The 27883-nt window shown below is 48.0% G+C and overlaps 3 protein-coding genes and 2 long non-coding RNA genes across 13 annotated transcripts; 3 read left to right on the top strand and 2 right to left on the bottom strand.

Moving 5' to 3' along the window:
* The first annotated feature begins 552 nt into the window (after nt 1–552).
* Bcl6b (BCL6B transcription repressor) lies at nt 553–6419 on the top strand. 3 transcript variants are annotated; one of them, XM_071603534.1, is made up of 10 exons: nt 584–617; nt 720–867; nt 1174–1364; nt 1583–1804; nt 1913–2260; nt 2547–2671; nt 3328–3492; nt 3577–3707; nt 3809–3946; nt 4301–6419. In XM_071603534.1, exons 3-10 carry the CDS (start codon nt 1186–1188, stop codon nt 4415–4417), a joined length of 1425 nt encoding a protein of 474 aa, XP_071459635.1. In that variant the 5' UTR covers nt 584–617; nt 720–867; nt 1174–1185; the 3' UTR covers nt 4418–6419. The 3 variants fall into 3 exon arrangements, with proteins under 3 accessions (XP_027802553.1, XP_071459635.1, XP_071459634.1); XM_027946752.2 differs by lacking the exon at nt 720–867 and having other exon boundaries at nt 553–617; XM_071603533.1 differs by having other exon boundaries at nt 589–867.
* Nucleotides 6420–7461: 1042 nt separating this feature from the next.
* LOC114101676 (uncharacterized) lies at nt 7462–8987 on the bottom strand. Its single transcript, XR_011705045.1, has 2 exons — nt 8904–8987; nt 7462–8113 (listed from the first exon to the last, which is right to left on the bottom strand). It is a non-coding gene; the product is annotated as an uncharacterized lncRNA (long non-coding RNA).
* Nucleotides 8109–12669, top strand: Slc16a13 (solute carrier family 16 member 13). 3 transcript variants are annotated; one of them, XM_027946760.3, is made up of 5 exons: nt 9041–9242; nt 9390–9533; nt 10192–10929; nt 11252–11381; nt 11790–11877. In XM_027946760.3, exons 1-4 carry the CDS (start codon nt 9044–9046, stop codon nt 11335–11337), a joined length of 1167 nt encoding a protein of 388 aa, XP_027802561.1. In that variant the 5' UTR covers nt 9041–9043; the 3' UTR covers nt 11338–11381; nt 11790–11877. The 3 variants fall into 3 exon arrangements, with proteins under 3 accessions (XP_027802560.2, XP_027802561.1, XP_071459636.1); XM_027946759.3 differs by lacking the exon at nt 11252–11381 and having other exon boundaries at nt 8109–9242; nt 11790–12669; XM_071603535.1 differs by having other exon boundaries at nt 11252–11883.
* A 278-nt stretch (nt 12670–12947) lies between these two features.
* On the bottom strand, nt 12948–15554 carry Slc16a11 (solute carrier family 16 member 11). Of its 5 annotated transcripts, none has more exons than XM_027946755.2 (5): nt 15472–15554; nt 14676–14883; nt 14266–14409; nt 13323–14090; nt 12948–13235 (listed from the first exon to the last, which is right to left on the bottom strand). In XM_027946755.2, exons 2-5 carry the CDS (start codon nt 14875–14877, stop codon nt 13006–13008), a joined length of 1344 nt encoding a protein of 447 aa, XP_027802556.2. In that variant the 5' UTR covers nt 14878–14883; nt 15472–15554; the 3' UTR covers nt 12948–13005. The 5 variants fall into 5 exon arrangements, with proteins under 5 accessions (XP_027802556.2, XP_027802555.2, XP_027802557.2 ...); XM_027946754.3 differs by lacking the exon at nt 15472–15554 and adding an exon at nt 15124–15215; XM_027946756.2 differs by lacking the exon at nt 15472–15554 and adding an exon at nt 15129–15209.
* A 90-nt stretch (nt 15555–15644) lies between these two features.
* LOC114101675 (uncharacterized) lies at nt 15645–23737 on the top strand. Its single transcript, XR_003584383.3, has 3 exons — nt 15645–15733; nt 21796–21931; nt 22746–23737. It is a non-coding gene; the product is annotated as an uncharacterized lncRNA (long non-coding RNA).
* Nucleotides 23738–27883: the final 4146 nt, after the last annotated feature.

Below are 27883 nucleotides of genomic sequence, written 5' to 3'. Positions count from 1 at the left end.
AGGACAATGGAAGGAAACGAACTAGAAATCATATCCGCCCTCTCCCTACCCGGCCCGGTCAGAGCCCCCCTTTTTGTGGGCCCTGCCAAAGGAGCCTGTCATTCACACCACACCCTTCCACTATCTGAGACCCCACGGAAGACCACTAGGGCCTCCCCCAAACCTGGTGTCCCCCTTTTCACCCTTAACATAGTACATCGGAAGGGGGAGTCGTGATGTGACACCTTCTTCCAAAAGCCAATACACCAATTTTCGCTGTCCCGGTCCTCCGATTACCCAGAGCCTCTATTATTTCCCATCATGGACACCCTTAATCTCCCCAGTTCGGACACCCTTAATCTCCCCAGTTCCGACACCCACATCCTCAATTCTTACTATTAGAGCCCCCCAAATCCCCACGTTAGGATCACCTGGTGTTTCTGAGGTCCCGCCTTAGAGACGGAGACCCCGCCCCAGGTTCCCCATCTGGAAAGCCAGGGAGGAAGGAAGGATACAGACCCAGGCGTTCACCCCACCTCCACCCCCGCCCCCGACATCCCGGAGGGATAAAGGAGCCGAGGCCGAGAGAGACCCCGCCCCCCCTTGAGAAGAGAAGCCGCAGCCCCTGCGGGACGGGGGTAAGAAGGAGACACTGAGGGAGCCGGAATCCTGGGACCCCAAAGAGGGTTGGGGCTTATTGATAGTAGGGAGACTGAGTCCCAGAATTTGCACTTTACTAGGATGGGGACTGTATAGGAGTAGCAGAAATCTGCGGTTCGTAGAAGGGAGTTTCGACTGGGATTTGGAGGGGTATGGAGTGCAGCTTTTCTGGAGTCCCCAGGCCGGGTCAAGCACTTAAGATCTAGGCGCGCCAAGAAGCAAAGAGAGGTAGGTTGTGGAGGGACACAAGGAATCCAACCAAAGGCTCTGTGCGCGATATTTCGCACGCTCTCCATCGACGCAGAGGTGGGGAAACTTCAACTCGTTCCAAGCGCTCTGGGATCTAGCTCTCTGGAAGTCAGCGACGATGTGGTTGAGGACAGCATTAACGAGACGAATTAAGTGAGGCTTCGTGTGCTGGGGCCCGGAGATGGTGAACCTGGCTCTGGCAGCACCTTGGGAGAAAAGACAAGCAGAGAAGGGAAGGTGTCTTAAGACTGCCGAATCCCTGAGCCCTTTCCACCGCATCCACAGGCCTGCGTCGCTATGGGTTCCACCACTGCCCCAGACGGAGCGATCGGCTACGTCCGCGAATTCACCCGCCACTCCTCCGACGTGCTGGGCAATTTGAACGAGCTGCGCCTGCGCGGGATCCTCACTGACGTCACGCTGCTGGTTGGCGGGCAACCCCTTCGAGCACACAAGGCCGTTCTTATCGCCTGCAGGTTCGAGGGTTGGGGCTAGTGGGGACCAAATGGGGAAAGGGGTGGAGCCATAGGCCATAGAGTGGAAATTCAAACCCAAACCTTGCTGGAAAAAGAGGGGAGAGTCCCAGAATTGAACACCGTTTAATAGTGGGGAAGCGGGATTTCTAAAGGAATGGGTTTTCTAAAGCAGCGCGTGTGTCCCTTGGTCTAACATGACCTATCTGTCCTCTCTCCAGTGGCTTCTTCTATTCAATTTTCCGGGGCCGAGCAGGAGTAGGGGTGGACGTGCTCTCCCTGCCCGGGGGGCCCGAAGCTAGAGGCTTCGCTCCTCTTCTGGACTTCATGTACACTTCGCGCCTGCGCCTCTCTCCCACCACTGCACCCGCTGTCCTTGCGGCTGCCACCTACTTGCAGATGGAACATGTAGTTCAGGCATGCCACCGCTTCATCCAGGCTAGGTGAGGGAATCATGGCTCTGTGTTCTTCCTGGGTGAGGTGGCGTCCCAGGTATCAATGGCAAAGGCAAAATTAGGAAATAGAACTAATGTCCATCACGTTTTTTCCAGTTGTGAACCTCTAGGCATCTCCCTGCGACCCCTGGAGGCAGAACCCCCCACACTCACAACAGCCCCTCCACCAGGCAGTCCCAGGTGCTCTGAAGGGCACCCAGACCCACCTACTGAATCTCGAAGCTGCAATCAAGGCCCCCCAAGTCCAGTCAGCCCAGACCCCAAGGCCTGCAACTGGAAAAAGTACAAGTTCATCGTGCTAAACTCTCAGGCCTCCCAAGCAGGGAGCCTGATTGGGGAGAGTAGTTCTGGTCAACCTTGCCCCCAAGCCAGACTCCCCAGTGGAGATGAGGCCTCCAACAACAGCAGCAGTGAAGAAGGACCCATCCCTGGTTTCCAGAACAGGTACACGGTCTAGAATTCCAAGACTTTTTTAGAGGCTAGCCTGTGTTATCAGTAGGCAGGGAGATAGATGGGGGTCCCTTTCAAAGATACCAGCCCACCTTTGGGAATTGACTAGAAACCAGGGTAACTCAGTGGGGAGGGACATTGACAGGGCCAAGAATGTGGCTCATTGATTAATATTAGCTCACCTCCAGAGGATAGGCCTTTGACTCCAAGTTCTCTTGGAGAGAATGTCTCTTCATATAATCTCTTCTAACCTCTTCTATGGGCCTTATTATCTGCTCAGGCTTTCTCCAACTACTGCTGCTAGGCAGTTCAAATGTGGAACTCCAGTCAGTGCCCCCTATCTCTTCACATCCCGGGTTCAAGAGACTACTGGATCACCCTCTGAGCGGCCCTGTCCACCACCAGGTAAGAATTCCTCTTTTCCAATTTTTCTCCTATGACTATACCAGGCCAGTTTGGGTTAAAAGGACTCAGGAGACACTTATTCTGGTGGTTCCTAAACTTTATTTGCAAATTAAAATTACGTGGGAAGGTTTTAAAACTCCCAGGTCACACCCAGAGATCAGAAAGTTTAGAAGTGGGGATCAGTAATTTTTTTTTTTTTTTTAACATCATCATAGAACTTTTTTTAGCGGGGGGAATCAGTAATTTTTAAAGCTTCCCAGGTGCTTCCAATGAGTAGCAAAGTTTGGAAATTTCGGGCCTATCCCTATTTAGGGTTGAGTAGTCTGTCCAGACTTTGACAGGGCCTTGCTGGTGGACTGTCATCCAGACTGGTGCAATATAGAAGAAACCAAAACCTCTGCCCACTAGCAGGGGCTTCCACCTACTGTCACCACTATTGAAGAAATTAGCAGAGTGCTCTGGAATCAAATGTAGAGTAAGATTTTATATGGCCTTTGGCAAGTCAAATGTGTCCCAGAATCCTTCACAGTGAATTGGAAGAAAAGAAAACCTTACCTACTTACTGTTGTTCGGTTTGAGGATTCACTCCTACCCAAGAAGCCCTCAATTAGTAACTATGGTTGTCATTACTCACTATCCTCACTCCCCTTTCCCAGGAAGTGAGTTTTTCGGCTGCCAGAACTGTGAGGCTGTGGCCGGGTGCTCTTCGGGGCTGGACCCCTTGGCTCCCAGGGACGAGGACAAACCCTATAAGTGTCAGCTCTGCCGGTCTGCCTTCCGCTACAAAGGCAACTTGGCCAGTCACCGTACTGTGCACACAGGTAGGAGGGGAAAGGGATTTGGCCTTCGTGCCCACCACTGTTTTTAAGGCAATGTCCCTGACTTCTCTTCCTCCCTGTTTATAGGGGAAAAGCCCTACCATTGCTCCATCTGTGGAGCCCGTTTTAACCGACCAGCTAACCTGAAAACGCACAGCCGCATCCATTCGGGAGAGAAACCTTACAAGTGTGAGACTTGCGGTTCGCGCTTTGTACAGGTATGAAGCCAACCCCAGCAGAGAGGGTTCAAAGGTTAGAGGGCGGGGTGGAGAGAATTCTGCCCCTCCCGAAGGTGATCTGAAGTCTCCTCCCCTCCCAGGTGGCGCACCTGCGCGCCCACGTGCTGATCCACACCGGAGAGAAGCCCTATCCTTGTCCCACCTGCGGAACTCGCTTCCGCCACCTACAGACCCTCAAGAGTCACGTTCGCATCCACACGGGAGAGAAGCCTTACCATGTGGGTATCCAGCATGGCCAACCCTTAGAATTACCTTCCGTTCACCTAGGGGCGGAGCTCTGAGAGGAGGGACCTTTCTACCCTTAGATCTCTTGGAAACTAAGAGTCCTAGTGAATAAGAGGCGGAGGCCGAAGTAGGGATTGCGCTTCTTCATTTTCCAGAGAGGGATTAACGGGTGGGAAAACCTTTGCTAAAATAAATCAGGGTCTATCTCCCGGGATCCCCTGAGGATTTGGGAGGATGTGAAGGCCAAAGCGCTAATTTTCTATAGAGAGCTGAACCGTTTCCCTTTGCCCAACACCTAAAAGATGGTTTTGGAATGGGTGAGACCTGACTCAGTTGTCCTCCCACAGTGCGACCCATGCGGCCTTCATTTCCGGCACAAGAGTCAGCTGCGGTTGCATCTGCGCCAGAAACACGGGGCTGCTACGAACACCAAAGTACACTACCACATCCTGGGGGGGCCTTAGCTGAGTGCCCCAGACCCCAGTCGCTCCCCAGGGCCCAGGAAGTCCCCAAGCTTGGACCTGGCTTCCCTGTTCATCTTGGTATGGGGGTGTGCAAGACCACTCTAGTATCAGAAACTGCTGCCACCTTAATTTCTTGCTGGGGAGAGCAGGAGTGGCAGATCCAGGCTAGATCTGCCTCTGTTTTGCTGGTCAAAACCTCTTCCCCGCAATCCAGATTGTCTAACTAGAGGCTGGGGTCAGGGAGACATTGGAGGCCTGATGTCCTTAAGGGAAGAGCCCCCACCTGCAGTCCCCATCTCATTTGGTTTATCTGTAAATATAATTTATTGCAGCCTTTGGGTAGCACCAGGGCCTTCATTCTGTTGCATTTCCCACTTCCCTATTCCACAAGTGTGATCAAAAGTGACCAGAAACATAGAATGTGAAGTCACAGCTCTGCTGGCAGAGATTATTAGCACTTGGCTCTCTCCTTTGGCTTGAGTGTTTTTATATTGTTATTGTCATAGCTTTTATCTTTACAATTGTTCTTTTTCCTGTTTGTTTGATGTTGGTTTGTTTAAAATGGAGAAAGGGGGACTCCATTCCCTGCTCCTCCAATTCTAGGTCTGGAACCTTTATTCATTCTAGGGCAAGCCCTAGGAACATGTGGGATTATAGAATTGGGTCTGGAACCCTCTCTGGTATTCTGGACTTTGAGGTGCTCTAGCAGGCTAGAATTAGATATAGTCTTTTCTTTCTTTTCATGGGTAATAGGAACCTTTATGATGAGCCTGAAACGGAGGTAACAAATGCTTCCTGAAAGTTGCGGGGTGGGAGATTGGAACCTAAATCACTGTAAGTAGAGGCCAGTAGTCTTTACTTCAAGATGGTTCAGAACCTACACTGTCTCACCAATCCAGTCACCTGGGTTTGGCTGCCCTGCATTCATCTGTCACAACAGAGCCCACCCAAGGCTTTGAATTGAATTCATAATTCTCCCACTATGGCCAATTCTTAGCACTGAGTTGATCCCTCCTCCATGGGAGAAAGATCTGAAATTTCTTGTCAGAGATCATATGACCTTTTATGATTCTACCAGTCTCTAAGAATATTGTGACCTAGGGGAGAAAAAAATGAAACTTTACCTTGACTATAGAGTTGTGACCCACCCATTACTGTAGAGGTATCTAGGTTTGAATGTTCCTTGGGGTCCTCTATACTGAGATGAGCCCCTTCTTTCTTTAATGGGTTTTGGACATCTTCTGGCAAGTGTCCAGATTCCAGAAACGTCTTTGTCTCTTTAAGTCACAGGTGTTTGGTAGCTTTCTTACCTTAGAAAAGCTGGATCTGTGATCTTGTCTTCCCATCACTGCATTCCTGTCTGGAACCAGTGAGTGCACTAGAACCTTCCACAGGAAGAGGAAAGAGGCTGAGTTCCATTCTGGGTTTATTGTAGTTTGGAATTATGATTGGGATTGTTGTTGGGAATGGAGATTTGAGAGTAAGACTGGTTGACTGATGAGTTCAAGCCCCTTCTAGTTGACCAAGTTGCCAGGTAGGATTAAGAGGTTGATTAAGTGCTAAAGTTTCCAGTGTTGACCAAGTAGGGGAAAAGTTAGGGATGGGGTAGCCTCTTAGCAACTGTCTGGAATGTTGAATAATACTCTGAATCCCTGATTTGTAGTCTTGGCCCTTGTAACCCTGGGACCTATTTGATTATAGGACATGGATGGAGGGTAAAAAGCACTTCTGAATTTGGGGGGCGGGGTGGAACTTCCTCAAGATAGGTCAATACTAGTTGCTGTCACTTGGGGACTAGTGAGAAAGCTATTCTCCCTATTTCTATCTTAAACCCCATCACCCCATTGCAGAATTGAAGAAGAGGGAAAGCAAGAGGAGACATGTAAAAAGAAACCATAATCTCTGTTTTAGCAGATGGGATGAGCAGGTTGAAAGTGCCTGGGGGTGGAGATGTTAGATCTTTCAAGATCTGATCCTTGGAATAAAGAAGCCTCTGAGTCTATCTGTTGTGTTCTGGGTTCTTGCCTCAGGGGACCTGGGGACTTGGAAAGAGATTTCTTCCCTCTTAAATAACATTTGGATTCTGTGCTCATTTCACTGTTTCATCCCACCACACATCTTAAATGGTCCTTGTTCTGCCCTTGCCTTCCGGCTCATTGTGTAGGAACCAGTGACTTCATGAAGTTTCTCCGGAGCCACCTGCATCCTGCTGGTCTGAAGTCACTTCCTGCCTGAGGTGCAGAGGCAGCAGGGAGAAACTAGGAAGCCACTAGTAATACCAAGAGGTTGAGGGATGCATTTATGCTGGGGATATTAATGCTTGGGACACCCCACCACCACTAAGGAAAATGGTTGGGACTTGGATCCCAAGGACAACAGGAGGTGGCAGTGAGAAGGCTGTGTAGTTAAGAGCCAGCATGCCAACTCCACCTTTGTCTCCCAGCAGTGGTATCTTGGAAGTCTATCCAGTGTCCCGTGCATGTGCCTCTCCTACTTTTTCCCCTGTTCTATGTGTGTCCTGGGTGCATAGCTCTGGTCTGGCCCTCAGGCAGAATGGTCACAAATTCTGATATTATCCCTGCCTTCTGTCTTAGAAGTCCTTATCTGTGATAAAAGTCAGATATCATGGCCCCTGAATTGCCTCCAACATTTGCAGGATGTGGTTGTGTTTCTTAATCTTTTAATACCCAGACCTGAAAAGAAAAAAAAACTAAATCCTTCCTTCACTTCCCTCTGCAGCTTCACTTCCCTCTATGCCCTGTTGAAAACAAGACTAGCTAATATTACTTTCACCTGCTACATGGTATGCCCTAAACTAAGCATTTTAGTGCATGGATTTTCTAATTTAACCCCCCTGACAACCATTAAAAAATAGCCTAATTTACAGATGGGAAAACCAATATCTTGACCAAGTTAATAAATGATAAAGTCAAGATTGGAACCAATTTGATTCTAAAGACTGAGTTCTTAACCACTTATATATGACCACACCAACTAGCATATTCCCCACCAATATTTTGAATACATATTCATACACACAGAGGTAAGAATTCTGGTATGATTATTTTCCATATGTGAAATCAAAAGCTACACAGTCTCCCCACCTCATTCCCCTCTTCTTCTTTGCCTGTTTGCTTCTTTTCCCCACTAGTCTAGGTGGGTTTTTGTTGTTGTTGTTGTTGTTGTTATTTGTTTGTTTGTTTGTACTGGGGGTTTAATTCAGGTGTGCTGCTTAGGGCTAAATTGCTGAGGCTGGCTTGGATCTCCTAATCCTCCTGCTTCAGCCTCCAGAATGGCTGAGATTACAGGCCTGTGCCACCATATCCTGCTGGGTATGAACTCTTTGAGCCCAGGGAACCCAGGTCGGGGGTCCTCCAGAGCTTGAGTTACAATGAAGGAACTGAAGTCCAAGACGTTAATGCTGTGGAGTCTGGGGAGGACTAGGGGGTGCTCACAGGGGGCCTGAGTACTGGTGGGGTAAGAAAAGCTGATTGCTCCAGTTGCCGGGGTCATAACTTCTCTTTATCCCACCTTGAGTTCAAAAAATATGATTAGGACATGGCTGTTACTAGAAGGCAGAAGAAAAGGTTCCAGCCCCACTGAGGAAGGGGTAGGTGGTGTTGGTGGAGCCCTATGTGACTTTACAGCCGCCCTTCCTCTCTTCAGTTATTTTTGGTCTCTGTGACCCAAGGTTTCCTGTTAGTGGGAACAGAAAAGTGTTATCATCACAGAAATGAATGCCAGGAGTCCAACAACCCATTCCCCGTCGTCTCTTTTCCGTTGGCCCTTGAACCTCTCAGAAATCCAGCCATCTCGATTTGGGGAGCTGCGTTAACGGTGGCACTCCTTCGAGTTATTTTGAATTTTATAACCTGTCCTCTGGAACCCCACGCGGGTCGGGCATTCCTCAAAAACAAGTGAGTGCTTGCCTCTCCAGAACCAGTTTGCCCACCACCAGTCCTTATGTGCGGGTTTTGGTGCTGAAATGCGGACGACTCGGCCCACACCGTGGGCAGGGGACCGCGGCATCCCCGCGGTAGGTCCCTGCATCACGTGTGGCTGTATCCAGTCAGTCTCTTCAGGACCCTCCTTACGCATGCGCCCCACTCACTGCGGGTCCGGAACAATGCTCTAAGTCCCGCCCAAGCCTTCTGGCCCCACCCCCTGCTCAGGAGTCCTGCGTCCTCGTTGGCTAGCTAGGGACTGGATGTTGGCCCGCTTGGCCAGGTGTAGACATCCCCAAAGATAATCCATACCCAGGCCGGTGCGCGTCTCCATTTCCACCTCCTGGTCCCTAATCGAACGTTTGGGGGCCCGCCGCTAACGAACTGACCCTTTCCTGGACCCTCAGCTGCAGGCCAGCCGGGCTGCGCCTCCGTGCGCTTGTGACTGAGGCTAGCACGGGCCTGGTCCCCCCCTCCCCCGCCTCACTAAGACCGTACCCCTTGGGAAAAGGCGCAGGCGCCTCACGCCGCCTGATCTGTACCTTTCTCTTTAGCCGATTTTGCACCCCACCCCGCGTTTGGTTCCGAGCCTCCCAGCAGGGTGGGCATACACTGGTGGAAGTCTAGAGCCCGGCTCCTGCAGGGGTTGGCTCTTAGTGGCGGCAGCCCTGTTCCTACCCAGATGGCTCGCGGGGCCGAGCCCCCCGATGGGGGCTGGGGATGGATGGTGGTGCTCTCAGCCTTCTTCCAGTCGGCACTGGTGTTCGGGGTGCTTCGCTCCTTCGGAGTCTTCTTCGTGGAGTTTGTGGCGGCGTTTGAGGAGCAGGCAGCGCGCGTCTCCTGGATCGCCTCCATTGGAATCGCGGTGCAGCAGTTTGGGAGTGAGTGCTGCGCCTGGTCCGGTGTCCTGTGACCCTCACCCTCGAAAGAGAAAGGGGATACAGGAACCGAAAGGGGAAGGAGAAGGGGTGTGGAGGCTACTAGGGAAGGACGCCTGAGTCCTCACAGAACCCTTTCCCCTTCCCCAGGCCCCATAGGCAGTGCCCTGAGCACGAAGTTCGGGCCCAGGCCTGTGGTGATGACCGGGGGCATCTTGGCCTCGCTGGGTATGCTGCTCGCTTCATTTGCTACCTCCTTGACCCACCTATACCTGAGTATTGGACTGCTCTCAGGTGAGACCCTGGGCAAGGACAGGAGAGTCATATACTTGGGTCTTTGGCCACTGGATTTTCGCCTTTTTCTTGCTCCTTCCAAAAAGTTTAGGGAAAATGTTGAGGGAATGTTTAAGTAGCACCTGTGCCCTGAAGGGAATTCTTAAGAGAATGACTAGGTTGGTAAACCTGGTGGGGAAATTAGGAAAGTCAAAGATAATGAATCCAAGAATGTATGTGCAAGCCCAAGGCTAGAGGGACTGGAGAATTTCTGTAAAATTGTGCTGGGTATTGTGACTGAAATGAATATCATTAGCCTATGTACAAAGAAAGACTTTCAAAGCTTACGCAACTTGGCAATGTAACATTACATGGCCAGAAATGGTAGAGCAGGGGTCTAACTCCAAAGTTCTGTGCTAGTTACTTTACAAATATTATCTCTAGTCCTCCCCCAGTCCCATAAAGTGTAGCAACCCCATTTTGCAGATGAGGAAATTGAGGCTGGGAGAGTAAGTAAAACACATGGGGTCACACAGCTAGAAATTGTCAAAGCTAGGACTACATCCAGGTCTGTGGGACTCCAGAACAAAGGCTATATTCTGCTGCTGAGCACTGTTGGGATTACTGGGTTTCCTGAGCTCCACAAAAGTTCTCAACCCCATTTCTTCCTTTTTGACAGGCTCTGGCTGGGCCTTGACCTTCACTCCGACCCTGGCCTGCCTGTCCCGTTACTTCTCTCGCCGTCGATCCCTGGCCACAGGGCTGGCACTGACAGGAGTGGGCCTCTCCTCTTTTGCATTTGCCCCCCTCTTCCAGTGGTTACTCAACTACTATGCCTGGCGGGGGGCTCTACTGCTCGTATCTGCCCTCTCCCTCCACCTGGTGGCATGTGGTGCTCTCCTCCGCCCACTATCCCTGACTGAGGACACAGTTATGGGTGGCCCTGCAGCCCAACTCACCTCCCTCCTCCATCATGGCCCCTTCCTCCGTTACACTGTTGCCCTAACCCTGATCAACACTGGCTACTTCATACCCTATATCCACCTGGTGGCCCATCTCCAAGACCTGGATTGGGACCCACTACCTGCTGCCTTTCTACTCTCTGTGGCTGCTATTTCTGACCTTGTAGGGCGTGTGGTCTCTGGGTGGCTGGGAGATGCAGTCCCAGGGCCTGTGACACGGCTTCTGATGCTTTGGACCACCCTGACTGGGGTATCACTGACCCTGTTCCCTGTGGCTCAGGCTCCCACAGCCCTGGTGGTTCTGGCTGTGGCCTATGGCTTCACATCAGGAGCCCTGACCCCAGTGGCCTTCTCCGTGCTGCCTGAACTGGTGGGGACTGGAAGGATTTACTGTGGCCTAGGACTGGTGCAGATGGTAGAGAGCATCGGGGGGCTACTGGGGGCTCCTCTGTCAGGTAAGGGGAATGGGGTTGCCAGGTGGGCAAGGGCTGCCATGTTGCACAGTTGGGGGAAGGAACTATTCCCATCATGTGTATGTGAATATTGTCCTCTGGTATGGTACAGTTCACAGCCTGCATGACCAATCATAGCAGACTTGATGTGGGTCCATAGGGTAGAGAAATTGGGGCTGGGAAGTTCTAACTGGAAAGACAAAGAGGAGTTAAGTGGAAATCTTGGTATGGAGCTAACAGCCTGGGTTTTCAGAGGATATGGCCAGATCTGGATCTATATAACATTCCAGTGTCTTCCATTTTCCTTTGTCTTACTGGGCCCCAGGCCATGTGTCTGAGTACTCTGGTCAAAGTACTCCAGGCTCAAGATTCAGGAACCTTATGACTTTAACATTCCCTCTTAACTATTAACTGAAGATGTGGAACGGCTACAATTGCCAGAAAGAAACCTACAGGTATGCCTGACATAATCTGGCTTATCAAATCTTCACGGGCTGGTTTGGAGATCCTTTCTAAAGGCACACAGGTGGTGAAAATTACCTTTGAGGCCCTTAGGGAAAATAGAATTCTCACATTCATCTGGTCTACCTTGGGAGTTTTGATTCCTCTAACATTATGCACCTTTCCTTCCTGCAAAAAAGGGGTCTGAGGGCTGGGGATGTGGCTCAAGCGGTAGCGCACTTGCCTGGCCTGTGTGCGGCCCGGGTTCAATCCTCAGCACCACATACAAACAAAGATGTTGTGTCCACCGAAAAACTAAAAAATAAGTATTAAAAAAAAAGTTTAAAAAAAAGGGGGGGTCTAAGCTGTCAGCCCCAGCGAACAGATCACCCATGTGTATTCTTTTTCTCTCTTGGATCTAGGCTACCTCCGAGATGTGACAGGCAACTACACAGCTTCTTTTGTGGTGGCTGGGACCTTCCTTCTTGCAGGGAGTGCAGTTCTAATCACTCTGCCCCACTTCTTCTCCTGCTTTTCAACTCCGACTACCAGGCCTCAGGACCTTGTAATAGAGGCAGTGGATACCAAAGTCCCCCTGCCCACAAAGGAGGGGCTCGGAGAGGACTGAATTCCACTAAGAGATAGTCCCCAAAAGCCAGATCTTGACAGCTCCAGATTTTCTCCTACCCAAAGGAGGCATCCACAGAACCAGAGTGCCTTAAGATTCTTGATCTTTCTCGCCCCAGAGCAGTCCTGGGACTGCTGTGTGTGCCAACCCTTGGTATTTTGCTGAGGACTCACATTTCTTCTCATTTGCTCTCCCAACCTTTTCTGAAGGATCCAGAGATCCTACTCCATTAAGCTGTGAATCAACTGAAAATCAAAGACCAAGAGACTTCTCATGTTTTACATGTGAACTCTAGTGTCCTCCTAAGTGTCCTCTCTGAAGACAGATGTTTGAGAAGCAAAGGTGTCTGTTTGAGATAAAACTGAATAAGGAAACCGGACAATAATTGTAACCTCAAAAAGAACCAGGGCCCATGTGTGGGTTGGCTTATGAAATCAGGGCAGGGGAGGGGAGGTGTCCAGGAGCTGTGATGATCCTGAGTTCCTTCCTCCTGTCCACTTACCTACCTCTTCCCCACCTGGGGCTTAGAAATTAAGGGAATGGTGAAATCACAGAGTGTATGTGTGTGGGAGGGTAGCTTGTTTAGGAGGGGGAAAAAAGGCTGATAGAGCTGAAGTTTGGACCTAGGATTCTCATATTTTCCAGGAAAATAAAAGGAGATTGAAATGCTGGAACTGTTCTGCCAGGTCTGGATATTCAAGGTCAATGAAAATGGAGCAGGTGGCATCCATAAGCATCTTTTCCCCCACCCCAGCCCACAACAAACTGAAACTGCAGACAACTTCTCAAAGACTCCCTGTTATGGCAAGGATTTGGGCAAAGAGGAATGGACTGATTGGACAGCTAAACACCCTTCCCCACCCCCAACTGGGGTCCTGTTTTTTTCAAAAGCCTTTTGGGATATCTTAAAATAGAATATTTTCAGGCTTCTAGGATGGCCAACAGTTGGAGCTTTCAGAAAAATCAAATAAAAATTATTTATTGGGGGAGGGGTTTAAACAAGAAAATGATCAACAAGTGGTGTCCAGAGTGGAGCGAGGGCCTCCTGGGGGTGGCAAGGCAACCTGGGGCACCGGAAGCAGCTCCCCTCTCTCAGGGGGAGGGGTAGCTGGAGGTGAGGTTGGACGACAGGAGGGGAGGGCCCTGGGTAGCCCCAAATAGATGAAGCTGCCGGAGAGGATGAAAGAGCCACAGACGAGGAAAGAAGCGGTGAAGTTTCCTGTCTCATCCCTTAGGAAGCCTGAGAAGAGGGGTAAAGGAATTTAGAGGTCTTGCACCCCAAGGGCAGAGGACGGTTGGGAGTGGATCTGCTGGTTCAGGCCCTTACCTGACAGGGGAGGGCCCAGGAGTCCCCCGAGGCTCATCAGCATCATCACCAGCCCAGTGGCCTGCACCACACCTCCGATGCCCACCAGCCCCGGAAGCACACCAAACACTAGGGGGGCATAACTTCCAGCGCTAAGCCCGTAGGCCCCAGCTGCAGCCAGCAGGGGGCCCCCCCAGTCATCTTCGCTCCCCACCGCCGGCACCAGTCCCACTGCCAGCAGCCCCAGCCCTGTCAGAGCTCCAAACAGTGCCAGCAGCCGCGGAAGGGGCACCCAGCCCTGGTCCGCCAGCCACCCACAGACCAGTCGGGCACCCGAATCCCCCACTGCAGCCATGGCCACCACCAGAGCTGCCCCGTATCCCCCCAGGCCTCGGTCTAAAGCGTGTGGGGCCAAGTGCACGTAGGGGACGAAGTACCCACCCCCAATCAGAGCTGTACCCAGAGCAAAAACTGAGAAGGCCCGACGCTTGAAGAGACCCAAGCCGAGGGCAGCTAGGGGGTTGAGGGGTGGAGCCTCGGGGTCGCCAGGGAGGGACAGGGGTCGCAGCAGGGCGCCACAAGGGGTGAGGTGGAGTGTGACAGCGCCAAGGAGGAGCAGAGCGCCCCTCCAGCCGAAAGCGTCAAGGAGGAGCTGCAAGGCAGGCGCCAGAAGCAGGGAGGAAACCCCGTTGCCAGTGAGTGCTAGTCCCACAGCCAAGACCCGACGGCGAGAGAAGTAACGGGAGAGGGTACCGAGGGCAGGGGCAAACACCAGAGCCCAGCCAGCGCCTGCGAATAGATAAAGTGAGATTAAGGCAGGTTCCAGGGATGCCTGCCCCAGCATTCCCAGCCGTGCTTCTAGCAGAAGCCACCCCCCCACCTCATTCGTTACCCCAACTCCCAAGAAAGTCCTATCCCCACCATCACCCCTGATCATCACCCCGGGTCATGCCACTCCCCTCACCGGCGAGGAGGCCCAGGGCGAGGTAGAGGTGCAGCAGGCTTCGGGCGAAAGCCGATAAGACGAAACCCAGCGAAGTAAGGACTCCCCCAACCATCACCACCGGGCGCGCCCCCCAGCGTGTGCTCAGAGCGCTGCCCACTGGGCCTAAAAGGGGTCGAAATCAACGGAAGACACGCTCCTGGACCCCCAAACTCTCTGCAACACTTCTCATTGGCTATTTGCTTGGCCTCACACTCCTCCCTGGGTCTAATAGCTCCTCCCCTTGACCTCAAGTCCCACTCTTTTCTAGAACTTGGTTTCAATAATCAGTCGCTCATTCTCAAGTTGTCTAGTAATTAATTGGATCTCCCATCACTATACTCACAGTTCCTACACCCCCTTCCCACCCCCCACCTTGGGCCCTCCCTCACTGGCTGCTTGCTGCATGGCCAAGGCCAGGGCGCTGACCCACGCAGTGTCCTGGGCGCTTCGGTCAAAATGCTCGGCGAGGTCAGGGAGAGCAAGGCCCAGGGAGCGTAAGAGCCCGTAGGAGAGCCCATTCACCGCGAAGGCCGCGGCCGCCACCACCCAGCCCCAGCCCCCGTCCGGGGGTCCGGGCGGCTTGGGGGTCATCACCGTCTGTGGGGGTGGGGAAACAACTGTGAGTGAGGTCTCCGCTCCTGAGCGTCCTCTTAGGAGCTAGCATTACTGAGATCCGTTCTCGGGCTGCTCTCCCAGGGTGGGCACGTCACCCAGAGCGTGGGTGAGGGAACCAGGCCTAGGGACAGAACTCCTGGGTGCTCGTGGGGTACCGGGTTGGGGAACAGCTGGATCCCCCAAGCCGCGGGCTCTCCCTCCCACACACCCCTTTCGCCTTACCCGACCTCTCTAAGCGGTGGGGGGAGGGGAAGGCTCGACCGGGTTTTCTCCCCGCTTCCCGGGCGGGCGGGGCCCGGGAGTGGAGCGACTGCAGAGATGGAGCCCAACTTGAACAGGTTCTCTCCGTAAACAGAGATCACCACAGGGGCCTGAGCCACCTGGGACGCGGAGGGGTACCGAGGGCGGGGGCAGGCTGAGACTGTCAGCCAATCCGCCAAGCCGCGGGTGAGGCCAGACTCTGAGTCCCACGGGGATTGAATTATCCACACACAACCCCCAGCCCCCGATAGGGAGCGGCCAGGAATGGATGTCGCCTCGCCCCGCCCCTCCCGGCTCACGCCCACGCACCTGCCACCAGCTGCGCACAGAGGAGACGCGTGGATTGCAAATCCTTCGCAAACTCAGGGGCAGCTGATCACGCGTGAAAATAGGGATGGTCCCCGAAGCCTAAGGAAACGAGTAGTTAGTTCTGTTCACCCAAACGTTGCTGAGGATCCAGTAAATCTAGGATATCACATTGACCTCCAGTGGGTGCCTGCTTCGTGCTCAACAAGGGCATGCCCTCAAGGAGGAAGAGAAAGGAGAGGACTCCCTAAGATGAGGACCAATGGTATGCCATGCACTTTTTACATGTTATCGTTTCATCCTTACAATAACCCTATGAAAAAACTGCCATCCCGGTTTTACTGTTGCAGTAACTGAGGCTCAGAGAGGTTAGGTGATTAGTCCCAAATCACTCAACTAAAAAAAGCAAAAAAAAAAAAAAAAAAAAAAAAAAAAAGGCGGGGGGGAATATTTGAATTTGGATCTGTCTAAATTGTGGGAACCATACGAGAAGAACAGACATAGGAGTGAAACAGAACCTGCCACGGTTGAGAAAAATATCCTGGAGATAATTTGATGCAAATTACCCTGGAAAGAGCAGAACCTTCGCAGGGCCAGAGAATTTATGATTCTAAAATAAGGGCGTCTGGGAATAAAAGAGATCTTTGCCATCAGGAGCTCTAAAGAAAGACAGCCTAGAATTTTAAAAGCAAAGAGATGAGAGAATTGAACCCAACTATTGATTTCTTGAAAAACTATATAATAAGCATTCTTTTTTAACAGGTCAGGGTTGTATTACTTCAGCTGTTTGAATCAAAAGATGTGTTCTTTGGTTTAATTATTAAACAATACCATTGAAAATTCAGCAACTTGCAGATTGTAGCCTGCATCAACCTATAACCACATGGTGGCAGTGTTTCCTAATTGCTGAGAAAGTGCCTGTAAGGAAAAGAAAAACAACTGCCTTAAGTTGTGAGACTGTAAACCTTAAAAAAACAGAATGACCTTCAACGACTCTCCATTGCTTATAGGGGGAAAAATCAAATTCCTCTATTTTATGTATAAGACTCTTCATAATAATCAAAGGTGTATCTGTCTAAGTTACTTTTCCATTACAGATCCCTCCTCAAGCCTTACTTGCTCCCACCTGCCCTTAGCTACTTACCTGCTCCACGGACATTCCTAGCCTTTTCTCACTCACTTCTGGATTTTGGCATATGTCATGCATCTGTTTGAAATGTTCTGAGTGGGGTACAAGAGTCTATGAAGGTTTAAAGTCCTGCCACAGACACCTTGGGAAAGTGGCCCTACCGGTTTTCCCAGCTGGTGGGAGTGCTGTTATGAAAGCCACCAGGATGGTGGAGCCTGCAAGTCCTCAAGCCACTCAGGAGGGCAGGAAGCATGCTTCTTAAGAAGGTTTGTGAGGACTCTACTTTAAGATAAATGAAACCAATTGAAACAGTCGTCTCCTAAGGTGAAGTAGAAAGAAGACTGGAACCTCTGAGTCTGGGAGGAAAGCTAAGCACTTAAGTATGATGCTTATGAACTCAGAAGGGCATCCCAGAACCTGGAAGTGGGGTGATTTGTTATGAAAAGGCACATTCCTCTTCTACCTTACATTTCCTATATTCTTAGCTGAAATTACTGTCTGTTGCTCATGGAGGTAATTTATATAGCATAGAAATTGAAAGGGTGGAGCCCTAATTTAGATGTTCTGGGTTCGAATACTGTTCTACCACTTCTCAGTTATTTGGTTGTAAGCACGTTGCTCTATCACACTGTGCTGGTTTTCTCATTTCTAAAAATGGCATAATAATAGAAGCTACCTAATAGGGTTGTTATGAAAATTAAATGAGAGCTGGGGGTCTAGCTCAGTGGCAGGGCACTTGCCTAGCAGGTGCAAGGTCCTGAGTTCAGTCCTCAGTCACACACGCACACACACATACACACATAAAATTCAATAAAATGAGTCACTGTATGTACATGTATAAGTAAGTGACATGATCCTTGAATATATGTTAGCCCCCAGTGCTGCTGCTGGGACTCAGGGGAGCTAGGTTAGGCTCTCCTGGTACTCCTGCCCTTTCTCCACCTGGCTGCTTCCACCAGTGGTCAAGGAACCCCATTAGTCTGGTGAGTTCTCAATAGAATCATGTGGGTTATAAAATGTGAATGTCTATTAAGAGACTAAGTAGAAATTTTTGTTCTTTTTCTTTGTGGCGTTTTGTTTAGTGTTTCCCAAAGTTTATGAGAAAATGGTGGTCTCCTTATTACAACTCTATAAAAAAAAAAGAAAGGAAGAGTAAAAAAGAAAAGTCTGACTTATTATTTTACACCAAATATTTATAGACACCTCTCATGCCTGGAACAGTGCTTAAAACTGGGGACGGACACACACACACACACACACACATATATATATATATATATATATATATATATATATATATATGATACATTCTCTCTTCCCACAGCTGCCAAATCAAATCAGAGAAACAGTCACATAAAGAAAAGAGATGCCAGCACCAGGAGAGGGACATAGACATGCAGAGTGGTGCATGGGAGGAACTGACTCACTCAGCTTGGGCCTGCTGGGAGGCCTCACAGAAGAGGAGCCCTTGAGTTGGGTATTGAAGGATGAGTAGGAGTTTGCCAGATGGATGTGTGGGTAGGGGCATCCCAGGCAAAGGGAGCAGCCTGTGGAAAATCACAAAGGCATGAAGTAGCTTGGCACATTGTTTATTGTTTGGGGAGCTGTAAATAGCTGCTGTGTAGAGAACAGACAGTGTGTAGGAGAAAAATGTTAGATGAAGATATAGGGGCAGAGGTCCTGTCTAAAAGGCCTTGAAGGCCAAATAAAAGAATTTAAATGTTTTTTTTTTTTTTTTTAACTGCTACTTCCCACAAATTTCCACAGAAGTAGCATTCACAAGTATTAGACACTGGATGCAGAGGAGAGAGGACTTAGCCACAGTTGGAGGCGAAAGAGAACCTCAGTGACAAGACTTTTGTGTGGGGGAAATTTCTTTGAAATATCTTGTTTTATGTTAAAAATTCATGTGGTATTTTGCATTTTACTTTATAATAATCTTTGGTGCATGTTTTCATAGGAAAAATCATGCTCTAAATGACTAGATAAATTTACTATTTTCTTCTTAAGTCTTCAAGCAAAGATATAATGCTCCGGGAAGATGTACATACTTGTTCCAAGATTTCGATTCTCCTGCACTCCTAATCTGCCTTGTTAACCTCCATCAGAAAATTTCTAGTCGGCAGTGAAATTGCTCATTTTTGTCCTCTAGTTTTCATTCCTATGTCATTCCTACACCATGAGGCCCTGGAGGGGCCTTATATAAATTGTAAATTATATAAATTATAATTATATTTATATAAATTATAAATCTCTGGATCTCTTTCACATCCAAAGATAAAATTGTTAAGTGATCTTTGTTGAATGATTTAACAAAGGTGAGTGATAAATTATTGGATGAGAGAAACACCCAGCAAAAGAATCATTGAATGAGTGAACTTGGTGCCTGGTATTCCAACAGCATGTGGCAATATCATATGAAAGAGTGGCTGGCTGATGGACCCAATTAGTAATGCCTGCTTAGGTGAAGAAAACCCCAAAAGCAGATGCTGAACCAGAGGAGTCTTTAGAAAGATCATAAGAGAAGATCAAGGAATGTATGGACACGATTTGTTTTGGGGACATGGGATCCGGGAGTGTGTCTATAGTTTGTCAACTATAAAATGACCCTGAAGCTTCCCATGAGAACCCCTGCAGGAGGCTCTTGGGACTTCTGGGGCCTGCAACCTCAGGGAAGCTCTGTGCTGAGCTTAGCTATTCCTGGGTACACCCACCAGGGAGCTCTCTCTATATAAGTGGATAGAAAAGGCAGGGGTGGCGGGGATGGGGATTTCCAGGCAAGATTGGATGGCGTCACCCACAGGAAACATTGCCATACTTGAGGTCCTTTGTTCCAGTGTTTGATTTAGTTGATCTTAGAGCTTCTAAGATCAAACAGAGCTGCCTCTCACTGGGTCACTTCCCAGGACCTTCTCCTTCCCCAGTTCACCCAGAGACCACGCCAAAAGAAGTCAGCACAGATCTCAATGTCCAAACCCAGGGCCTGGAAGAATGAGGAAAGAACATAACCTGAGAAGGTTATAAGGACACAGAACTCGGTGTGTATGGATAAGGGAGATGAGTAATGGGTAACCCAGAGTCATTGTTGAGATGGGTAATGAAGCAAGAAGGTGGTGGGGCTCATGGTGTATAGGAACAAGTCCATTTGGATGACCACACCAATTGAGTGAATGGAGAACCAAGCTGAATCCCCTGAGCCTTGAGCTGGGACTTGGCTGAACCTGGGGCTGTAGGGAGCTAGTGATGGAGTTGGGGTTGGCCCAGATGAGGCAGCTGAGGGTAGAACTAGGTTGGAGCCAAGACCTAGGATAGGATGGGAGTCCTACACCACCTGACTCCCCTTTCACCCCCTCTATCAAATCTGTCTCCATTGCTACTTTCAATCCCAGCCTTCCCTTCTTCACCCTACCACCAGCCTCCCATTGCTGTTACATACTGAGGGGCTGTCTAGAGGCTCCAATGCCTGGATGTCTCATGAAAATCCAGTCTCTGCACAAATGTATTATCTAGCATATTCTGGGACTTTGGCCAATGTCTACGTCAAATTTTTCAGTTGGAATCCATAAGCAGAAACTCTGGTCTATTTAAGGAAAGAAATTATTTATTGCAGGATATTGGTTAGCTCACGAAATTACCAAGAAGGCAGCAGAACTAGGTTTGGCAGAAGCACAAACTGGCACAACCCATGTGGGCTGCTAAAGCCATTGCTGGAACACTAGATGTCGCTGCTGGCAGCCCTCTGTACCCACTGGGCCTAGAGACTGCTGCCGCTGCTCAGAAATATTTTCTTTTTTGCATCACTATTTCCCAAATCCAAGTCTAGGGCAGTGATCCTGACCACTTGGTCCTCTCTTGGTCCTCTCTCATCCTCACTGGAATGGGCATCAGAAAAGCAAGCACCCGGTATTTTCACTGTCTGCAGCAAATGGGTTCTGCCTCAAAAATAACAAGGTGAAGCCAGGCCTGATGGCACATGCCTGAGTTCTGAAGTTCCTCCTCAGGAGGCTGAGGCAGGAGGATTGCTTGAGCTCAGGAGTTTAAGGACAGCCTAAACGACATAGTGAGGTCCTCCCTGTCTTTAAAAAATAATAGGGTGTGGAGTTTCTTTTCTTTTTCTTTCTTTTTTTTTTTTTTGGTGGGGTAGGAGGTACTGGGGATTGAATCCAGAGGTGCTTAACCACTGAGCCACATCCCCAGACCTTTTTAATATTTTATTTAGACATAGTGTCTTGCCAAGTTGCTTAGGGGCCTTGCAGAGTTGCTGAGGCTGGCTTTGAACTTGTGATCCTCATGCCTCAGTCTCTCTAGCTGCTGGGATTACATGTGTGTGCCACAGAGTTCAGCCCTTTATCCTTTCTTGATGTGGGAGAGGCAGACAAGACAGGGTCAGGGGATAATGTCTGTCATTTTCCCTCTGCTGTACCCAATCTTTCAGCTATCTCTTAGTAGCTGGGTCCCCAGAAAGGCCTATTTTTCTGTCTTCCTGATCCTAACCTGGGACCTCAGCATCAGACTTGAAAGACTTGTCCTCTTAGAGAATATGCTGGTTAACCCCTAAACCTACTCTTAGGGCCGCAGTAGCCCTGCCAGGCCAGAATCTCCACTGAGTAGTGTCAAACAGATCCAGAAGCCAAAGCGGGAGGGGACCAGGAGCCAAATGATAGGTTTTCCTGTAGCTGTAGGAGTGTAAAGTAGATATCCTGGGAGGATCTAGCAAATACAAGGTAGAGCTGAAGATGTAGCTCAGTAGTAGAGCACCTGCCTAGCTAGATAGGACCCTGGGTTTGATCCCCACACAGCAAAAATCTAATAATAATAATAATCACATACACAAGGCAGAGTTTTCAGGAGCAAGGAAGCTAAAGTTGCATATTTTCTTCATCCAGGCAGAAATACCTAAGGCAGAGTCGGGTGCTGGCTAACTGAGCTTTGGGAAAGTCCCAAAGCCACTGGCAGGTTCATGAACTGGAATCTGTGGCTAACTGCTGCCAGCACCACACACAAACCTCTTGTCCTTAAGCAGGGTGGCTCTTTTCCCTCTCAATGCACTCACTTCTGAACAGAGTGCCTCTCATCTGCCCTTGCCCAAATTCAACGTCATTTCCTCTGCAAAGCCTTCTGCCTCTCCCCTACTTGTGAAGTATTTTAAATCCTGGCAGCATATCTTCCTAAAGTTTCCTTCTCTCTGTCCCATTCAGGCAAATAGCTCATCACAGCTCTTTCCTCCATTCATAACTGAGTGTCCACTGCAATGGGATTCACCCTAATTTAAAACGCATTTGTGAGGATATGGTGTCACCGAGGGAAGTTACACCTGCATAGGTCTACAGAGAGGTGAGTTACCTTGAGCACCTCACTAGCTGGTTGCTAGGAGGAGCCTCCTGATTTATGGATAATGAGCTTACCCCTCCCTGGACCCAGGGATCTGGGAGGTAGGAAGTTGGGCCTCCAGAGCAGAGGATCCAGGACCAAGACCAGAAAGTGCTGGGAGCACCAAGCAGCAGAGCAGGTGAAGAGCCAAGTCTGAGCTCCACAAGACAGAAAGCCTGGCAGATCTTAGCCTGGCTTCGGTTTTCTGAGTTTATTTCCTTGTTGCCCTTAAGGAGAACTGACTGACCCCTGAATAGGCAGGACTTAGGCTCATTCTTTCCACATGCTTACAGAAATACTTGAGCCATGAAAAGGTCAATAGACTCCAAAACACAAAAAGAAAAAGTAAAACTAAAATGTTTAAATGAGTCTCTACAAAACAAAATATTAATCAACTTCCATGTTTTTAAATTTGTATTCTATTGGAAAACAATCTGTAAGTTGATTTTTTTTCTCACCGCTCAAGACTTCCTAAATATCCATCATAATTGCTATGAAATCACAGTCAATCATAGATTCAGTGAGCTCCTTATAGATAGACATTTTTAAAAAAATAAACATTTTTAAAAATCTTAATGGAAAAATATATTATATTGACTATAATATATAATAATATATTGAGTATGAAACGTGGGTGTGTCACGAGCCATCTGTGGGCTGTGTGTGGACTGTTGTGCATAGTAGCCTCCTGAGGGGATAAGTCTGGCATTGGGAACTCCCCGTGGCACCCCCCACAGGGACTGACTGCCTGATGCAGGTGAACTTCTTTCCCCCTCAGCTCTGCCAGAGATCCCATACAGCACCTGAGATGGGTGTGACCTGCCAAGATATCAATCAACCTGCTGACCGTAAGACTCCGCCCTTGAAACCTTATCCCTGCCTTTGATGTACCCTCTTAAATAAACCACCAGAGCCATTTTGTCTTTTGTCTAGTTAGAGAACCTATGTGGACTAGATCTATCAGGGGCTTCACTTTCTGTAAATATATTTTTGAGTATTTGTGCTTTGTTATTTACTAATCATCTGAAATTGTAAGTCTTAGGGTGACTTGGATTATTCTGGGCAGGAAGAAAGACCCCTTAATGAGATGCTGGCCGCTGTCATCCCCCCATCCCCCATATGGGTGTATTTTAACACACTCAGTACTGAGAGGTAATAGCAAGGTGGTAAGAACATGAACTCTGGGACAAGGCAGCCTGACTTGAAGTTCTGGCTTTGCCACTTACTAGCTGTCTGACTTAGAGCAGATGATTTAACCACTCTGGGCAATGATTCCCTCACCTATAAAAAAGATGATGATGATGATGATGATGATGATGATGATGATGATAGTTCCTAGGAGTTATAATAGTCCTAATAGTTTCTGAAACACAAAGATGACGATAATTTCTATGGTCTGAAAGTTGTGACTCCCCGAAATTCATGTTAAAAATCTAATCTCCAATGCAAAAGTACTAAAATATTGTCAGGGACTAGAAGGAAATTCTCCTTCAAAGATTAGCCTGACAGCCCCCTGGGAGACATCCTGCCTGGGAGGCATCCTGCAGCTACTTATCTCACCTGAGACATCCTGCGGCCACCTATCTTCCTGAAACCTATCTTCCTGAAACATCCTGCGGTTATCTCACCTTGTGCAGACATCCAGCAACTACCGATAAGAGAGCTTCCCCATCCCCACCATATAAATACCCCTGTGTGAACAATAAAAGTTTGCAGCTTGATCAGAACTTTTGTCTTGCTGTCACCTTTCGTGTCTCTTGTCCCTTCATTCCTCCCCATCTAGGTTCGCTGCCCACGTTGATGTGTCCTGCCGGACGGGACAAAATATGGCAACCTTTAGGAAGTTATTAGGTGGAATCTCCAAAAGTGGAGTTGTGCCCTTATAAGAGGTTCAGGGAAGGGCTGAGGTTGTGGCTCAGCGGTAGAGCACTCGCCTCACACGTGTGAGACCCTGGATTCGATCCTCAGCACCACAGAAGAATAAATAAGTGAAATAAAGGTATTGTGTCCAACTACAACTAAAAAATAATAAAAAAAGAGCTTCAGGGAAGCTCATTCATCCCTCCTGCCATGTGAAGACACAGAAAGAAGGAACTATCCATCACTCAGAGAGCAAGCCCTACCAGACACTGAATCTGTTTGTTTCCTAGCCTACAGAATTGTGAGCTATAAGTTTCTATTGTTTATAAACTGTTCAGCCTAAGGTATATTGCTCTAGCTGCTTGAATGGACTGAGACAGTGATCATAGCTTGTTACTATGAAAAGAATATCTTAAGGTTGTATGAAGATTACATGAGTTAATGTTTATAAATTTTTTGGAACAATTTCTGGCAAGAAGTAAGCACTATTTAAGATTTATTAGTTTGTTTATATAAATAAACAAATATAAGAGAGTTTTGGATCCCTGAGTGTTTTGTTTAAGTCTTTAAGAAGGTTACATCCAAGTTCACCTGGCCAGTGAAACTATGCAGAGTAATCTATGCAGAATTTGGCACAGCTATGGGAGGAATCAGGTAAACTTGTATTTTCAGCTTAGAGGCAGAACACAAAAGGCCCCAAGGGAAAGGAAGATTCAGGCACTATGGAAAGCTACCGAGTTTTTGTTTGTGTCTCCTGCCCAGGTTAGCCTATGAAGTCTCCAGGTTTGGTTTTATTAAGAAAGCTGTCACTCGAACTACTCCCAAATCTAATTGTCCATTTGAACACTGCTGGACTCCAGCAGTCTCTGGCTGTGCTGACAAACCCCCCCCCACATGACACATACACCTTAACTGTTTCTCTCCAACCTTTGACTGTCTTACTCTCCTCTGTGTTTTTTTTGTCTCTGATGATGAGTCCAACTTACCAGGATCCCATCCAGTTGCAGGTGGTGGTGAGGACTGTGTCCAGAAGGCTCTGTGGTATGCTGGTCCTATCAGCCCCAGAATGAAGGGAAGACTAATATGGATTAGATGTGGTTGTCTCTAAAGGCCAGTGACTTGGTCCCCAGTATGGTGGTGTTAAGGGGATGGGACATTTAAGAAGTGGAGCCTACTGGAGGCATGTCCACAGAAGGGACTATAAGAACCAAACCTCTCAGGCTTTCTATGTGGCAATGTGATCTTTCCCTTGATGTGATCTCTCTCACACACACATGTGCTCCTGCCATCCACTGAGGTCCTTAGCAGAGCCAAGACTTGAATCTCTAAAACTGAGCTAAATAAATCTCTTTATTTATAAAGTTAGCCTTCCTCAGATTATTTTTATAGTAACAACAAAAAAATGAATTAATACAAAGAGACCACACTGGCTTTGAGTCACAAGCCTTTCAGGAGAACATAATCGATGTGCTTAATGGCAGCATAAACCACATCATTCGCTAAGATATTTATGGCTACAAGTAACAAAAGAATATAACTTAGCTTGACTTAAACAATAATAAAAAAAATATCATCTCATATCTTAATCTGTCTAGGCTACTATAAGACAGTACTATAAGCTGAGTAGCTTATAAACAATAGAAATATATTTCTCACAGTTCTGAAGGCTGGTAAAATCCAAGATCAAAAGACCAAAAGATTAGGTGTTTGGCAAGGGCTCATTTCCAAGTTCAAAGATGTCTTCTTGTAACCAGAACCCAGTGCTTGGCCCCAATGCCAATTAATGCCCGTTTAATAATGAGGACATGGTTTTGAGAAAAAGGAAAAAGAGATTTTATTGCTTTGCTAGCAAAGGAGAAACACAGAAGACTTCTGTCCCAGAGGCTGTAAATTCTGCCCCTTAGGAGGAACAGGGGGGTTTTAAAGGAACCCTTCATTGCAGTGTGCTCTGGTAAGGGGATCCCAGGGTCCAGTGTCCCTGTCTGCCTCTCTCACCCCCGCTCCACATCCCACGTTGGTGGTGGAAATGGAGTTCCTCTGTATGGAGTAAGCTAGCAGCAAAAATAAAGCTAAGAAAAAGAAGGCCATGAAAAGACCACACGACATGGAAGTAATTTTGAAAAGCAGGAGCCTGCATTTGCTTTCTTCTATGTGGGGAAACTTCAAAGGGTATCCATAGAATGTTCCTCACCAAGTAAGGCAGGAGGCCGTCTGTCCAAGCCCAACCCATACGCCCAACTCCAGAACTACAGAGTAGTTTTCCTGGCCAAGCAGAGACTTGGGTCATGTGCATTGCATAATCCATTAAGTAGGAGGGGCTGCCAAATAGCGCAAGGCCAGACCAAAATTTCCTTGGCTCAAGACTTCTCAAAGAGCTCAGGGGTGGCTCTCCACACCAGAGCAGCCTGATGGTGTGTTAGGATTCACTTGTTAATTTGGAAGATATTCACTTCCTAGATCCTCTGGCAGCATCTCCTTCCCGTGGAGCACAGATAACTCAAGGGAATCTCATTCCCCACCCCCAGGTTAGGGAGGGAGAGAGGGAGAAGAGGAAAAGGAGTACCCTTCCCTTTCAAAAATAAGCCTCAAGCTATTTTCAAAAGGTGAAGTGGACCACTGCTGTATTCTCATTGTGATATCTTTTCTAACAACATTAATCCACCCACAAAATCTAATCCTAAAGACCCCACCTCAAAATACGTGGAGCTTTGGAATTTTACACAATGAATTGTTTTTCTGATGGAGTTGGGGGATGGGACACAAGCATTCAGTCTATAGCATCTCAGACCTCAATACAACTAGAGGTGGGAATAGTCCAAAATTAGCTTATCACTGGCTCAGTAACAACATCAAGGAATCAGATTCTTCCCAGATTTTCCATGTATTGCTCCATTGTTTTAACTTTTTCCCTCTTAAAGTTGTGATATGCCTGCTGCAGTTTAAAATATTGCATGTAGGCTAACAATGAGTGGGTGTAAATGAGTACATCTCTTCCTCTGCATCCTCCTTAGCAATAAGGGTATCTTCCCCCACAGGTCCCAGAAAATGGCACCTCACCTGAGGCCAGAATTTTATCATATATGTAAGATTAAACCAGCCACTGACAAGGAGTGTGGAACCACCATGATTGTCCTGCCTCTGGGACTAGGCTGGAGCCAGCCTCACCTGAAGTACACAATGATATGGAATAGAGGAGATTCCAAAATATTTGGAATTTCTTGTTATTTGGCCCAATACTTAGGGCCAAATAACAAGAAGGAAAAAAAAAAAATCGCAGTCCATGTTGCATAGAAAAATCAAGAGTAATTGCTAAACTGTCTATGAACTCACAGCTGGTTCTTGAAGAGACTTAGGGAGGTTGGAAAACCAAAGATTACAATGGAAGGGTTCACTCCTGGGAAACTGGTGTTTTTGTTTATTACTATTGATGCAATTTGTTCTCTCTGATTTTTACCACCAATTCCTCCCTTCACCACATGTAACACAAAAGAGTAGGAAAAAATACCTACACTATGTATGAAGAGCCTGGCATAATTTTTGGCATGAAATGGGCATCAATGTAACAGCAATAAATAAATGTGTCTCTCTTTCCCCAGCCTAGATAACTACAGCCACATCCTAACTGGTCTCCCTGACTGCAGAGAAGGGCATTTTTCCAATATTCAATTTGGATCTGAACAAATGTTCCTGCCCTCAGGACAAAGTCTTGTGTCCTTAATCGGGAACACAAGATCTTTTATCCAATGAATCCAGCCTGGAAACTGCATCTTCAGAATTCTTATTCATGCATCCTCAGTTCCAGCCCTGCTAGAGGGATAAATGATTGAAGGAGGAGTAGGCAGGACTCAGTTAAAAATTAGATGTAACATCACACCAATAAATTTAGAGGAGACATTGAATGAATTTCAGCAACCATCTTCTAATTAAAAAAAAAAAAAAACTAAGTAAAATAGGCCTATAAGAAAATTTCTTAAATTTAATAAAGGTCATTTCTCCAAAACGCAAATAGTCTAACAACAAGAAAATCACTAACTCTATTTCATTAAAAAGAGTAAG

The sequence above is a fragment of the Marmota flaviventris genome, chromosome 17 (genome assembly GCF_047511675.1).
Source record: "Marmota flaviventris isolate mMarFla1 chromosome 17, mMarFla1.hap1, whole genome shotgun sequence".
Taxonomy (NCBI): domain Eukaryota; kingdom Metazoa; phylum Chordata; class Mammalia; order Rodentia; family Sciuridae; genus Marmota; species Marmota flaviventris.
The sequence above is the reverse complement of the archived record's forward strand: the minus strand, read 5'-3'. Positions and strand labels throughout refer to the sequence as shown.

Coding starts and splice junctions, on each gene's coding strand:
- Bcl6b (XM_027946752.2), top strand. CDS start 1,186: ATGGGTTCCACCACTGCCCCAGACGGAGCGATCGGCTACGTCCGCGAA. Junction 2,261..2,546: donor ATCCCTGGTTTCCAGAACAG/GTACACGGTCTA, acceptor TTATCTGCTCAG/GCTTTCTCCAACTACTGCTG. Junction 3,493..3,576: donor TCACCGTACTGTGCACACAG/GTAGGAGGGGAA, acceptor CCCTGTTTATAG/GGGAAAAGCCCTACCATTGC.
- Slc16a13 (XM_027946759.3), top strand. CDS start 9,044: ATGGCTCGCGGGGCCGAGCCCCCCGATGGGGGCTGGGGATGGATGGTG. Junction 9,243..9,389: donor CGCGGTGCAGCAGTTTGGGA/GTGAGTGCTGCG, acceptor CCCCTTCCCCAG/GCCCCATAGGCAGTGCCCTG. Junction 9,534..10,191: donor GAGTATTGGACTGCTCTCAG/GTGAGACCCTGG, acceptor CCTTTTTGACAG/GCTCTGGCTGGGCCTTGACC.
- Slc16a11 (XM_027946755.2), bottom strand. CDS start 14,877: ATGACCCCCAAGCCGCCCGGACCCCCGGACGGGGGCTGGGGCTGGGTG. Junction 14,410..14,675: donor GGCCATGCAGCAAGCAGCCA/GTGAGGGAGGGC, acceptor GACCCCTTTTAG/GCCCAGTGGGCAGCGCTCTG. Junction 13,236..13,322: donor CCTGGGCCCTCCCCTGTCAG/GTAAGGGCCTGA, acceptor CCCTCTTCTCAG/GCTTCCTAAGGGATGAGACA.